Raw genomic sequence first — 12,795 nt, forward strand, 5'->3', positions numbered from 1 at the left:
TACTAGTGGGATATATTTAAAACCTCTCCTCTCCTCTCTTTCTCTTTCTGTCTCCTTCTCTCATTTCATCCATCCATTCATCTGTCTGCTGTGTGTTTGTTTGTGTTTGTGGCCTAGCCTGTTCGAGTTTGTAGACGTATGCCCTGTTCCTCCTCTAATTGGTTCTCTGTATTCATGTGGGGATGCAGAGAGATGTAGGGAGACTGCAGGCAAAGCTGACTCTTAATAAATGTCAGTCCACAGCCGGCTACGGATGGACAGCTCACTGATGGGCTGTTTATAACAAGGCGTCACTTAATACAAGGGGAGACGGGGGCTGAGGCAGAGATAGCAAGAGATAAAGAAAAGGAATACATCAGTAGAGGGTGATGCGTCTTGCCAACAGGAGACGAAGAGAAGACAAGAGTGGGACAGGGAGACAGACAGACACACCTCAACAGGCAGAAGGAGACAGAGGAAGACCTCCCCTCATTTTGTTATAGCCTGCGGGAAATGGTTGCGATACAGCAAGGTGTCTGTGTGACAGGAGGGAGGTCACAGACAGGCTGCAGTGTATCTGTGTGTGTGTGTGTGTGTGTGTGTGTGTTAGTGCAATGATTCCAGTGGGTACCTGGAAAGCTCAAGTCATTAACTAGTAAATTACAATTACAATTACAATAACCTGTGGGCTGAGTTAGTTCTAACATATTAACATCACATCTTGCAGTTGAGAGTATATGAAAACCTCTCTACTCACCTGTCTACTGGATTGTACTGGATAAATAGTTTAAATAGTTAGCTAAAAGTAGTCTAATGGATAAATCATTAGGCAAAAGTATTGTATAAAGGGTTGAAATGTCCAGTCGTATGAATGCAAACTTGACCAAAACAAGCTGTACATTGACAATTTAATTGTATGAAAAAATACATGTAACAGCAACCACTTTTATTATATCAACAGTGTTAAATAACATCCACTCATATTAATGGAAACCACTCAGTGTATATTCACACACAAGTGCAAATTTCTGTTTTAATGGGAGCTGACTTGCCTGTGTATGTGTGTCACGTACTCTTATGTTTGTGTGACTATTAGTTGTGCTGTTGGCTGCACGGACCTTTGAGCCAATGCATGCTTGTGTATGTACATGCCGAGTGTACAGTATGGTGTATGTGAGGCCTTTTGTGTGTGATGTGCTGTGTGAGTGTATCCTGGTGTGTTTTCAGGAGTGCATCCTGTCAGGTCTGGAACCTGCTGCCTCCTCCCAGCTCCTATCTGAACACAAAACAGAGCAAAATCCCTGGTTTGTTTATTGTTTTGCCTACCTTGTTTTTCTTTTGATTGTTGTCAAAGTTCCCACCATCTCCCCCGGTGTAGCAGCATACACTCCACTCTTCTATGCTGTTATTTACTGCGGTTTTCAGAGCTGAGATAGAATGAGAGCATTATCAAAAGGCCTGTTGAAAAAAGGAAGAAAAAGTTAAGAGGGATAATATATTCAGACTGATTGAATGTTCTAGGCCAGTTCATTCCCGGGTGTTTTCTCCAAATCATAGAAATTACAAAGACTGTGACATGTTGGTGCTATTACATGTTCTTGGGAGGCCCCTTACTGTACATGAAGGGTTCTTCATCATGTCATTTCTTGTATGTCATAAGTCTGACAGAGGCTCGGAAAATAACTTCATCTTCTCTTCTCTTTTCTTCTCTTAATATATTTCGGTGAATAAGACTGAGTCTGTGTGTGTTTGTCGAGGCCTGCATGGTTGTGCACATATATGCTCGTGCTGATTTCTGTTATAAATACCAGTGGTGATTGACAGTTTCTAGTGTTTGGGTTTGACAGCTCTTATTTGTTGTAGTCGACAGGCTTTTAGTGAATGGCTGACGTTTTGAGGTTCCACGTCTGTCACTGTGCGGTGGCTACAGGGCACTGTTGTGGATGTTGATACCAGTTCCTGGTGCCCCCCTTTCAGAATCAATGCACACTGCATATGTGGCTCCTACAGGCTTCTGAACGACTCTGGGCTCAAAGGGTCATGGGAAGATTAAACATGGTTGCTTCTTGAACTATTGATAACTGTTGGTTGTTGTCGACTGGCACATTGCAATTCTGTGTAAAGCTAATGGCAGTAGTGTTTGCTGAATGATTCCAGGACACTGACACATGCGAGTGGAATCTTGTTGACTGATATAGTGAATTGAAAGAAAAACCGAAAGCTATTGAAGATGTTCATTGAACTTCTGGGCTCATTTTTATTGTTCATTGCTACGTTTTATCATCCATAAGGATACCTGACCAAACATACTGTACTGTAAGTGATGGGGTAAGTTCAGCTGCTGCACATCTGGTTTCAGGTTTCCAAATAAAAGTCAAAGGTTTCAGACCCTCTATTATGTTAATCCTATGTGACAAAACCCCCATAAAAGAGGCAGAGAAAATACAGTTTCTTTACAGCCTTGAGCTTCCACAGACAACAAAAGGTCTCTTTCTCTCGATTAGAAAACTCTGGCTGTTACTAACCCTCTCTCCACCTACACTTACACAGTTACATGCAGTAAGTTCATTCCTATTCTTTGTCAGGTTGCACCACAATCTCACCTCAAGCCCCATTTAGCTCTTCTGGGGCTTTCTATTGCATGATCATCAGCAGATGAAGTTTGCCAGGTTGGCATGGATGGAAATGGATATGTAGATTTCCATTTTTCCATGATTGATTGGACCTTCAGGGAAGGTTAAGGTTAAGGGAAAGTGCTTAAATCAAAAAGTAAAGGTACGTAAGTGTAGTTACTGCTGGAGAATATGGAAAGCCAAATTGAGATTTTATATCCTTCCTTACAGTGGAATAAAAACATAAGACTGAAGCACCTTTACGAAATGAAAAACATTTAAAAAAAATAATTTACAAACCAATGACAATAATTATAAAATGATAAGTAAATAAAAGGAAAAATAAATTAAACTTCACAGTTATAATTAGCTGTGTAATAGCGCAATATTCTTCAATATATAATAATAATAGCAATATGCTTCAGTAACTATGAAACTAAGCTATGTTCTGCTAGATGAACATTCTCAGTAGCTGGCTCCAGAGAAAACATGAGAGCACAGCAAAAGTTTGAAAAACATGACAAAGGTTTAGTATCTTACTACTTTGAGAGGACTTCGAAAACATCTCATTACACCCACTTCCAACAACTTACTTGCAAATTAACGCAATTTATTTTACAGTCCAAAAGCTGATAGTCTGTAAAGTATATACACACACTAAAAGCCTGTCAGCTAACTGGCAAAGCAGCATACCTGAGTCTGAGAAATGCTGGTTCTAATAGATCAAGATATTTTCAGTGTTTTGGGGGTCACTAGTTGCCATACTCTAATTGCCTTATTATGCCATCACCTTCTTATTTGTAAAATATAATTAGAGAACATATTAGATGATGCGGTATGATGTATTACATTCAGTTTGATTAGTGTGCCATAATGAGTAGAAAGCTATTAATTAAACTCAGCATAATGCTTAAGCCAATTTCATATCCCTTTTTCTCCTCGGCTGAACCTTTGACCTGTCTCCACTTTCCCATCTGCATTCCCTCCCCACAATGAATCAGGTGGCTACAAACTAGGCTTACCTCTTCAGTGTTGATGAAGTACAGACAGATGGACAGAAACACTCACAACATAAAAAGGGAGGCAGCACACCTGTAGCAATGACACAAACAACAAAAATCTTTGTTGAGACATTAAAGGACTGGGTTTTGACAGCACAGCTGCCTTTGTCAGAGTCTGTTTTAGGCAAGAGACAGCTGAACAAATGCACACAAACATATGCATCCTCAAGCACATTAACCACACTATTATACAGTATATGAGCAAAGTGTCCCCACATTTGGTTAATGTCTCAGTAAGTTGTTGTTTTGTTTTGTTTTTTTACATTTAAGCTACGTCATTTCTGATTAATTAAAAAAGAAATGTCAGTGATGATGAGATGCCAATGTATTTCACATAATTACCTGTTTATGAAAAATGCAGTGTCTTCACTCCACAGTTTTATTTGTGCTGTCACCTGCATGCATGCCCAGCCTCTCTTCACATTCTCATAAAATAACCACCACTGATCATCTTTCAGCAAGATGGCAGAAAGCGGCTCAGACAGCCAGGGAAGCTTGTGAATGTAGGCTGGCACAAAGACAGAGAGGAGGACAGGCAGACAAGTTGGCAGACATGGATGTATTGTAAGCTAACTGACAAACAGTAAAGACACGTATACTGCTGTTGCTGTAAGCTGACCGACAGAGCAGTCAAGCATGCAGACAAGTTGAAATACCGGATAGAAAATAGGCCCACAGTCACTCAGTCATCAGGTGCTTGTATGTGTGCCCATGGCAACATAAGAGTGCACCAGCAAGGGTTGTAGATTTTCATTTTAATGAATCACGGTCAGGATGTGCGTTAATAAAGGTCAGAAGAGTATGCGCTTGTCTGTATGTATGAATTACAGTAAAGCAGCCAGGAAAGGGAAGGGTGTATTTGTTATGAGTGTGTGTATTGAGAGTAGGAGGGATAAAGGGTTGCCAAAATCCGACAGCTCAGCCTCCTGTGCATTTCGCCTCTCTTTCTGTCTCTTTGTCTTTCATTGTCAAGATTTCTCTCTGTCAGGCAAAAGTCAATGACCAGGCAGCGGCAGAGATCTCCAGTCGGACAAACTGTCAGAGAGCTCATAGTCACTAGAAGACACGTAATGCAGCAAAGTCACAGAGGACCTATAATCTACCATATTCTCCTTCTGCACAGCACTTGAGCTGGCAATGCTGATTTAATGCTGTGTTGGTGTCATATTGACAGAAGCAGAAAAGCAGGGATGATACCTTTTTATTCTGAACTTTCAGACCCAAACTTGTGTCTGTCTATTCATTTTAGTCGAGCAGGGATAAACTGTAGCATATTTTATGCATTTTTGGTGTTTAATTTTAAATACTTTGTACTACCAAAACCAGTGGTTTCAATGTATGTGCTGAAACATTTATGCCATTTGTGATGCCAAGTGGGATATATCAAGGCCTTAAAAAAAAATCACACGCTTTTCTTTTTTTCACAGTCATCTTGTTTTTGCAAATTAAGACTTTATTGATGATGAATGATTTCTGGATAAAGTGGCAAACCCTTGGTTAAATGAGCTGGACACGGGCACCTAGGTAATGCAGAGGAACCACATGTGTACTACTGAAGGGACCTGGTTCCATTTCCCACCTGCCATGTTTCTGGCTTGGTGGGGTACTCCTACAAATACAACTGATAATGTTTGCAAAGTAGGAATTTGATGAGGGTAAGCGTGTTGTAGTCACTGCACCAGCTAGTCGTACTGGCATGAACCTCCTCATGCCTGAGGGTTAGGCCGTGTTCAGACTGACAACGTGTTCCGTTGAATCCATGCTGCCTCTTCATTTGTTGCATGACACGACATAAGCACAGCAGGGGTGCTGCCACAGAAAATGCAGGTTCATCTGACAAAAAAGTTGAATTTAGCTCAAAATTTACACTGTGTAAACGTCTCCCAGTGTTGTCCAACTGCATGCAAGAGCACATACCTGCAAAAATTACAGGAACTTTCAGAACAGGGATTACAATGTGCTTTGCAGGAAGAAGAAAAGTGGAAAGAGAGACATGAGATGAGAGAGACAATGAAGAAAGTGTATAAGAATAAAAGGAATTAATTGGGCAAGCCATAAAATAAAAGGTATACAATCAAGACAAAGCCAAAAACAACAATGGTGTTTCGTAATAATGATAGAGATGAACTGAATCCTGTTGGTGTTCAGCAGTGTCTTCAAATACGAGACGTAAGACTTCTATAAGATCATAGAACACAATGATAGCAGTTTTTGATCTAAACAGTGTTATCTATGAAAACACACAGTACAACCACCTCTCTCCAAGACAAACACAAATTTTCACACAAGGATGCATTATTTGACCACACTGCAGAAAATTGATTGGCACTTGTTGTCGACACTTGAGCCTGATTTGTTTCACTTTGTGTCTGTCTGGTATGGACTTTTTCATGCATATTTTAAGCTCGCTTCACCCAGCCGACAGCTTTACACGGAGGCTACAAACGTGTTGTCCCGTCTCTCTTTCTCTCTCACTCTGTGAAGTTATAGACAGCTTTGTTGTTACACCAGGTTTGAAGTTAAATTTCTAGATATAAGACACATTAATTGTGTCAATGGATTCTTTTTAGTTTGATGGTTGAGAAGCTTTTGGTTGATTTTTTTTTTTCTTTACAATGAAAGCTCTTTCGGGTTATCACAGTTTTTCATTCTTTTACTTAAGCTCTCATTCTCTGTCACGTTCTCCTTTTCTCTAGTTTTCATGTTGCCTCTCATTTCTCTTATATGTCTTTTTCTATTTCTCTCCTCTCCTCTTTGTTTTTGTCAATCTCTCTTCCTTGTCATCTTTTACTCCCTATCGCCACCCTGCTTTTCTTTGCTTTTATCAGTGAGAAGTAAGAAATTCAGTTTCTGTGAAGCACTAGGCAAAAAAAAAAAAAAATCACTGTTTTGACAAGTGTTTCAAATCCAAGCTATCCTCTATTGCAATGAAGCAAATAATTGATGAAGGGCACCTTTTTGCATCCATACAGCTCCATCCACACAGATTCCTTGTGGTATGACACCGCTCAATGCCATACATCTCGGTATCATATAAACTGACATTACCGACACCAGCAACCACTTGATGGGATAAAAGCACTGCTTGCTGAATGTGTCACTTTGTTGTCAATTGGAATACAGTGATTGGTTTACTCAAGAACTTAAAATCGTGAAAGCTATAAATAAAAGCTTGAAATCGTGAAACTGGTCTCCTCTTAATATCAGTGCAGGAGTTACAGATTGTTAATCTACGACATCCGATGAGCTTCTCTCTGAGCTTTAGGGAGAATACACTTCAGTTTTGCACTAATTTATCTAAAGGCTAATTCTGGTTCATTATACTGCAACATGGATTTCGGATATTTGCAGTCTTGACTGTCATTTCTATTTCTTGTATCAGTGTGATTATTTCCTTAACTTCATAGATATGGAAACATGATAATATCTCTACCCCAAAATCCAACGGGGCAAAACTCACAAGCACTAAGACCATCAGACAGGTAGTAGAAGTCTCATTGTAAAAATAAAAACAAAAAACAAACACAGACCACTTAGATAGATAACATTTGAGAAATTTGAAATTTTGACCTGAGGATGCGGCAAGATGAAAAGCCAAAGTTCACCAAGACCATGAATGTCTGCATCAAATTACCTGGAAATCCATTAACCAGTCTTCCAGATATTTCACTTTGAACCGTGAGTATCAAAATGTTGGTGGCATTACATACAAAGTCTAAAATTTGTGTGCCAATCCATTTCGTAGATGTACCGCAAGCTTGTAGCTCCAGATAAAATGTCAGGGGACCGCCGGAGTTATTAGGTTAGTTATCGTTCATCCTCTGGGCACAATAGATATCGGTGCCAAAATTCATCACCATCCATTACATTCAGTTGTTGAAACATTTCATTAAAAAACAAAAATTTGTCAACCCCGTGGTGGTGCTAGAGGAAACATCAGACATCAGACTTTGTCGTCTTGGGACCATGAATGTCGGTTATTGTTTCTATATTTCAGTCTTGGACAAAAGCAACTGGCTGACTGAGTGAAATACATTCCAACCCAAGAACCACAGTGTGGACACGTTATCTACCACTTGATTTCAAAGTAAAAGTGATCACACCTGAAATGATAATAATATTTCATTGCACAACTATGGTAAGTATTGTCAAAGTTGAAGCATGAAGTCGGTCTGAATTTTGATGGATGTTTACAACAGACAGCTCCCAGTCAGACTTCTTTCTAGCTATGTTGTCACATCCCCAGATATCAGAACATGATGAGCATATAGTGTTATTATTACTGACAACCCATGGACACTGTGTTATCAAGTAACAGGTATCAAGTTGAATTATGCTGTAATCCCTAAAGAGCTTCTCTCACAGTTGTCTCTCGTTGACTTTGCTGGTTTATCTAGGGAATTGTGTAAGTAAGCATGTCGAAAGCTATAATGCTTGTACCAAGACCTGCAACAGAATATTTCATATATTATCAGAAATGTCCTTGATTTATTTTATGAGTTTATTTTCCATGTGTTAGTTTATTCTCTCAGATGTGTTGGACCTCCCTTAGTGTGTAGCCTATATTGTAATAATATACTGTAGCATATATGGAACACCAGATGCAAGTGAATTCATGATTATCTTCATGGGTTAATCCCATTTTCTGTATCCTGGCACACAGGATTTTGGCTCTAAGACAGATAAGAAGTGTATATATATGTGTGTGTGTGTGTGTGTGTGTGTGTGTGTGTGTGTGTGTGTGTGTGTCTTTGTGCCTGTGCGTGTGTGTGTGTGCGTGCACTGGTAGTATAGGGGGCTGTGATGATGAGGATGATGCATCCTATCCCCATTAGTGTTAGCCTAGATCTGTCAGAGCCTTGTTGGGTTACTGCCTGGCAAAATCTCAACCCTGAGGAACAATGGGATGGGCCAAACATGCACGTACACACGCGCACACACACACACACACACACACGCCCAACAGTGCCTGGAAATTCTCATCAGTACACACTTACAATCTCACAACACACTCATAAACACACTTTCATCGTTGACCCCTGTGTAACAGAAAGTCTGGTTTGTTGTCTTCACTTTATTGTTGCTTAGTTTTGATCGACATCATATTTCACACACTGAAGCTGCATTTTCAGTTGCCCCTTGTCTCACCTCTGTCAGATAATAAGAGACAACTCAGTTGCCTGACAAGTGCCTATTTCTTTTTAAAAATGGGCCAGGTTTGTTACTCTGACCCCAGCACACCAAAGACCATTAACCCAAATGACTAATTATGCAGCACTGGTCTCCTCATTACAATAGTGTTGGCCATAGTGGAGATAAATAGAAAGCAGTGTGGTGTGAACTGTGAATCAGATCAGTGGTGTTGGAAACACGGGGTGTGCTCATCGTTAATGTTACTTAACTGCATGCCCAATTTGTATTTAAACTCAAACCATTCCCTAACAATGCCTTGTTTACTCTCAGAGATTATTACCTTGTAGAACTACTTTGATGTGCCTCTTCTTTTCATTTTTAATTACTTGGTAACAACACGTAAATAAGTTGTTGTATTACCTGTCGTGCAGAGGCTGCCCTTCTAGCGCTCCCTCTGCCGTATAGCCAAATTTAAGGCTGCCCTACATTCTCCTTGTGCATGTGGAGCTGCTGTGGAGTCGGGGCTTTGACGAGAGATAGCATTTTCCCTCTGTGCTCTCCTTTATGGACTTTTAACGTTGCTTCTAATTAATATCTCTGTAATTAATTTGCCGTGACACATGACCTCCTTCCACCCATCCACCCAACCAGCCAGCCAACCAGCCAGCCAGTTAGTTTCAAGCCCTGAAGCCCCATTTAGTCTCTAAGCACCAAACTGCAGATCCGTAGACAAGGGAAAGCAATCGGACAACTCATGCGGTTTCACCGTCTTTCAGTCAAGATTTCTTTCTTTCTTTATATATTTTTTGTGTTTGTGTCTTTCTTTGTGTTTGTTGTAGGTTGGCTTTTTCTATCTTTCCCCCTGCCCTCTTCTGCCCTCCTTGTTGGTGCCAGGAGTTCAGTGCTATTATCAACAGTCAGCGTGACAGGACTGAGTGTACTTTGGTTCTCTCCGAGACTGCCCTGCTCATTCTCTGCTACCCAGAAAGCATTTCACATATTATAGTTATTTTGTCAATATTGGGTTTTGATAAAGTGGCTCGCCATTACACCCGCTCATGGTGGTGGGTTGTTGTTCAGCCTGCATTTTTGATGGGGTGGTGGTGATGATGATGATGATGATGATGATGATGATGATGATGATAGCAGCAATGTTTTTCTGCGCAACCTTGCATCCCTTGACAGTTTGTCAAGCCTGCAGTCTTTTCAGAAAGGAGAGGGAAAAAGCAAACGGCTCCCAGGGGAACGTAGGAACAATCACATAATGATGCAGTATACATTGTCTTACAATAACTTGCTACTCATAAACTGTCAAATACCTTTTTCATATAACTGAAAACTGAAATAACAAACTTAAAAATATTGAAGCAGTGGTCACAAATCTTAATATTATGATTCCAGCTTCACAAGACACAAGCTTCCTTATCCATTATAATGCTAAAAAAGTATCTTAACTTATATTTGTTCCATTATTTTAATATTGTTTTAATTCCTCACTCTATAACATGCACAGTTTGCTCATTTTTTCTTCACTTTTTTGAAATACAGTTCATCTTGCTAAAATAACAAAGTTACATCATTTTCAGCTTGTAACTTCTGCAGAAGTTAACATTATTAACTTCTGAAGAAAAGGAAAGGCAGAAAGAAAAAAAATTTTGGAAAGTTTTTGTCCTGCATCAATAAACTTAGAAATATGATTCTCAGTTATTTATTTACGTGACTTTGGACCGTATGTTTCGTCTTTTTTTCCCTCTTTTAAAGTTAGATTAAAGAAACGTCCACTCTGAATTCTTGTTAACTTGTCTTTTTCCTTGCATGCCAAATGAATCTGTTTGCTTTATCAGATGGACAAGACAGTGTGTGTTGTATTTAAGATGAGGCTTGGAAAAGTGAATGTTCACTATCATAAAAGTTCAATACATGAAATTTCAATAGCTCAAGCTGGTTGATGAAAATGGTTTATACAGAGTACCATGACTGCTGCACTTGTACGTACGCTGTGATGTCAGTGCTGAAACGATACACTGTTCAGCCCTATGTTGAGTGTTTAATACATGTTTAGCTACGTAGGACAACAAATGATGCAGCCTGTCTCAACTTTTTTAAAAAGGTAAAAATCAAATGGAGAAAGAATGATGGGATTTCCCACCATGGGTTAGTGGACAGTGACTTTGCCTTCAGTATATTTTTAAACACTTTGATGGATAACACTTAGAGGATAGTGCACACTGGCCAGAGAGCAGTAATAATTAATGAAGGTTTTTATAGAAAGCACAAGAAGCCAACAGAAGTAGTGTTGGTCATGACTCTTACGTATGTGCTCTTACTGTTGCTTTTTTATTCTCAGTTCTCTTGCTCTCATACGTCTCTGAACTTATTTTTCTTATTTGTTAGGGAGCTTGTTCCCCCCACTCCTATGCCTCTCTGAGCCTCTCTAACCCTACCTCTCTCTCTCTCTCTCTCTCTCTCTCTCTCTCTCTCTCACTCTCTCTCTCTCTCTCCCTCCCCCTCCCTCCAGGCTCAGGAAAATGTCTTCGTTGAGTTTAACCACCAGGAGCTGCTTGAGTTCTACAACAAGGTTTGTCTTTTAGTGTGTCTGTGCATGTGTGTGTGTGGTGCATACATGCATGTGTCCACTTTACTGTCACATTGTGTGTACATCTTTGTGTTTCAGTGCCTACCTTCCTTGTTGTATTTCATCCTGAATGGCAGACATTGCCTGACAAAATCCATCTACTTGCGTGTCTCCCTCATACTTAGATACATTTTGTTTGCACTTCTCTCTCCTTTTCTCTCTCTTTATGATTTTTTCTTCCTTTTCACATGAGTGTGCGCAAGTCTTTTTTCCCAAAACTCAACCTTTTCTTCTCTTTCTTCCAGCTTGAAGTCGTACAAGGCCAGTTGGATTCCTTGACTTGATGCCTGCTGCTCTATGTACGGCCCCACACACACACTCATGTTGTTAGTGTTTTTGCTGACAGCTATGCCAGCTGTTAGAAGCCTGGCAATTACATTCCCACTCTGCTTTATTAGAGAAAAATGTCAAAATTTGTAGGCAGGGGTTTCTTTCCCTTATGAGCTCCATTTAATCCAGGTTTGTGCTCAGAATTTAGAGAGGTCGGTGTGATAATTCTCACTGTGCTTTGAATTTTTATGTCTTCATCAAGATGAGATGGTGGGAAAATTACCTTTTTCAATGTAAAAAAGTGAAATTTTTCTATACCCTGCAGTGAGTAACTTAATGTTTGATTGCTCTATAAATTAGTTATAAGAAGATGTTTAAATGTGCCAATAGTCAGTGATCTGAAAAATTCATGCTTACCCAGAGAAAAAGAAAGAAAAAAGAAATGAAAAGTCAGAATCAAATTGCAATTGAATTGAAACAAATGAATTTTGTAACTTGGAGAATGAATGCCATTCTAATAAAATCTGAATCGGAGGTGAAATCCATCCAAGCTGTTGTTATTTAGTGAAGGCTCATTATTTCTCATTAAGACCAACCTGGACTGCTGGTTCAACAGATGGGAGTTCTGGGAGGCACAGCGGATCTCCAATGTATGTGTGTGTCTGTCTGTGTGTGTGTGTGTGCGCGCGCGCATGCGCGTGCGTGTGTCGCTGTCTAGATGGATGTATGAATATATCCTTGTTCATATGCATCTGTTCTTTCGTGTGTGTGCCTTAGTGTACATGTGCGTGTGTGAATATTTCCTCTCTCCCCAACTTTGAATGAAACCTTGAGAAGTTCCCAGATTCCCAGGTGCTGTTCTCTGATGCAGACTTATTAAAATCCAATGAAGCTTTGTTTTGTTTTGTTTTGTTTTGAAGTGGGCTTTATATTCCTTCTGAACTGCTTGTCAGATGCTGAGATAGCGTCACAAACCCCCCCCCACTTTTCTGATGTTTGTAAGGGTTATCTGTGTCCAACCATTACCGTTACTTTCCAAAATTGACAATCACGACATTCACACCGATTTCATGCCGTGATTGTCCAGGTATGCCAAGACGAGAAA

The 12,795-nt window shown here is 39.9% G+C and overlaps 1 protein-coding gene across 1 annotated transcript in view; it reads left to right on the top strand.

Annotated features, from left to right (window-relative positions):
- commd10 (COMM domain containing 10) overlaps window positions 1-12,235 on the top strand; it is a 55,294-nt gene extending 43,059 nt beyond the window's left edge. The window contains exons 6-7 of the mRNA XM_022757784.1: window positions 11,304-11,363; window positions 11,666-12,235. Of these exons, the coding sequence (XP_022613505.1) occupies window positions 11,304-11,363; window positions 11,666-11,704 (99 nt within the window). The 3' untranslated portion in view covers window positions 11,705-12,235. The remainder of the gene's footprint in view (window positions 1-11,303; window positions 11,364-11,665) is intronic.
- Window positions 12,236-12,795: the final 560 nt, after the last annotated feature.

The sequence above is a fragment of the Seriola dumerili genome, unplaced genomic scaffold (assembly GCF_002260705.1).
Source record: "Seriola dumerili isolate Sdu_G_001 unplaced genomic scaffold, Sdu_1.0 BDQW01000290.1, whole genome shotgun sequence".
In the NCBI taxonomy this organism is placed as follows: domain Eukaryota; kingdom Metazoa; phylum Chordata; class Actinopteri; order Carangiformes; family Carangidae; genus Seriola; species Seriola dumerili.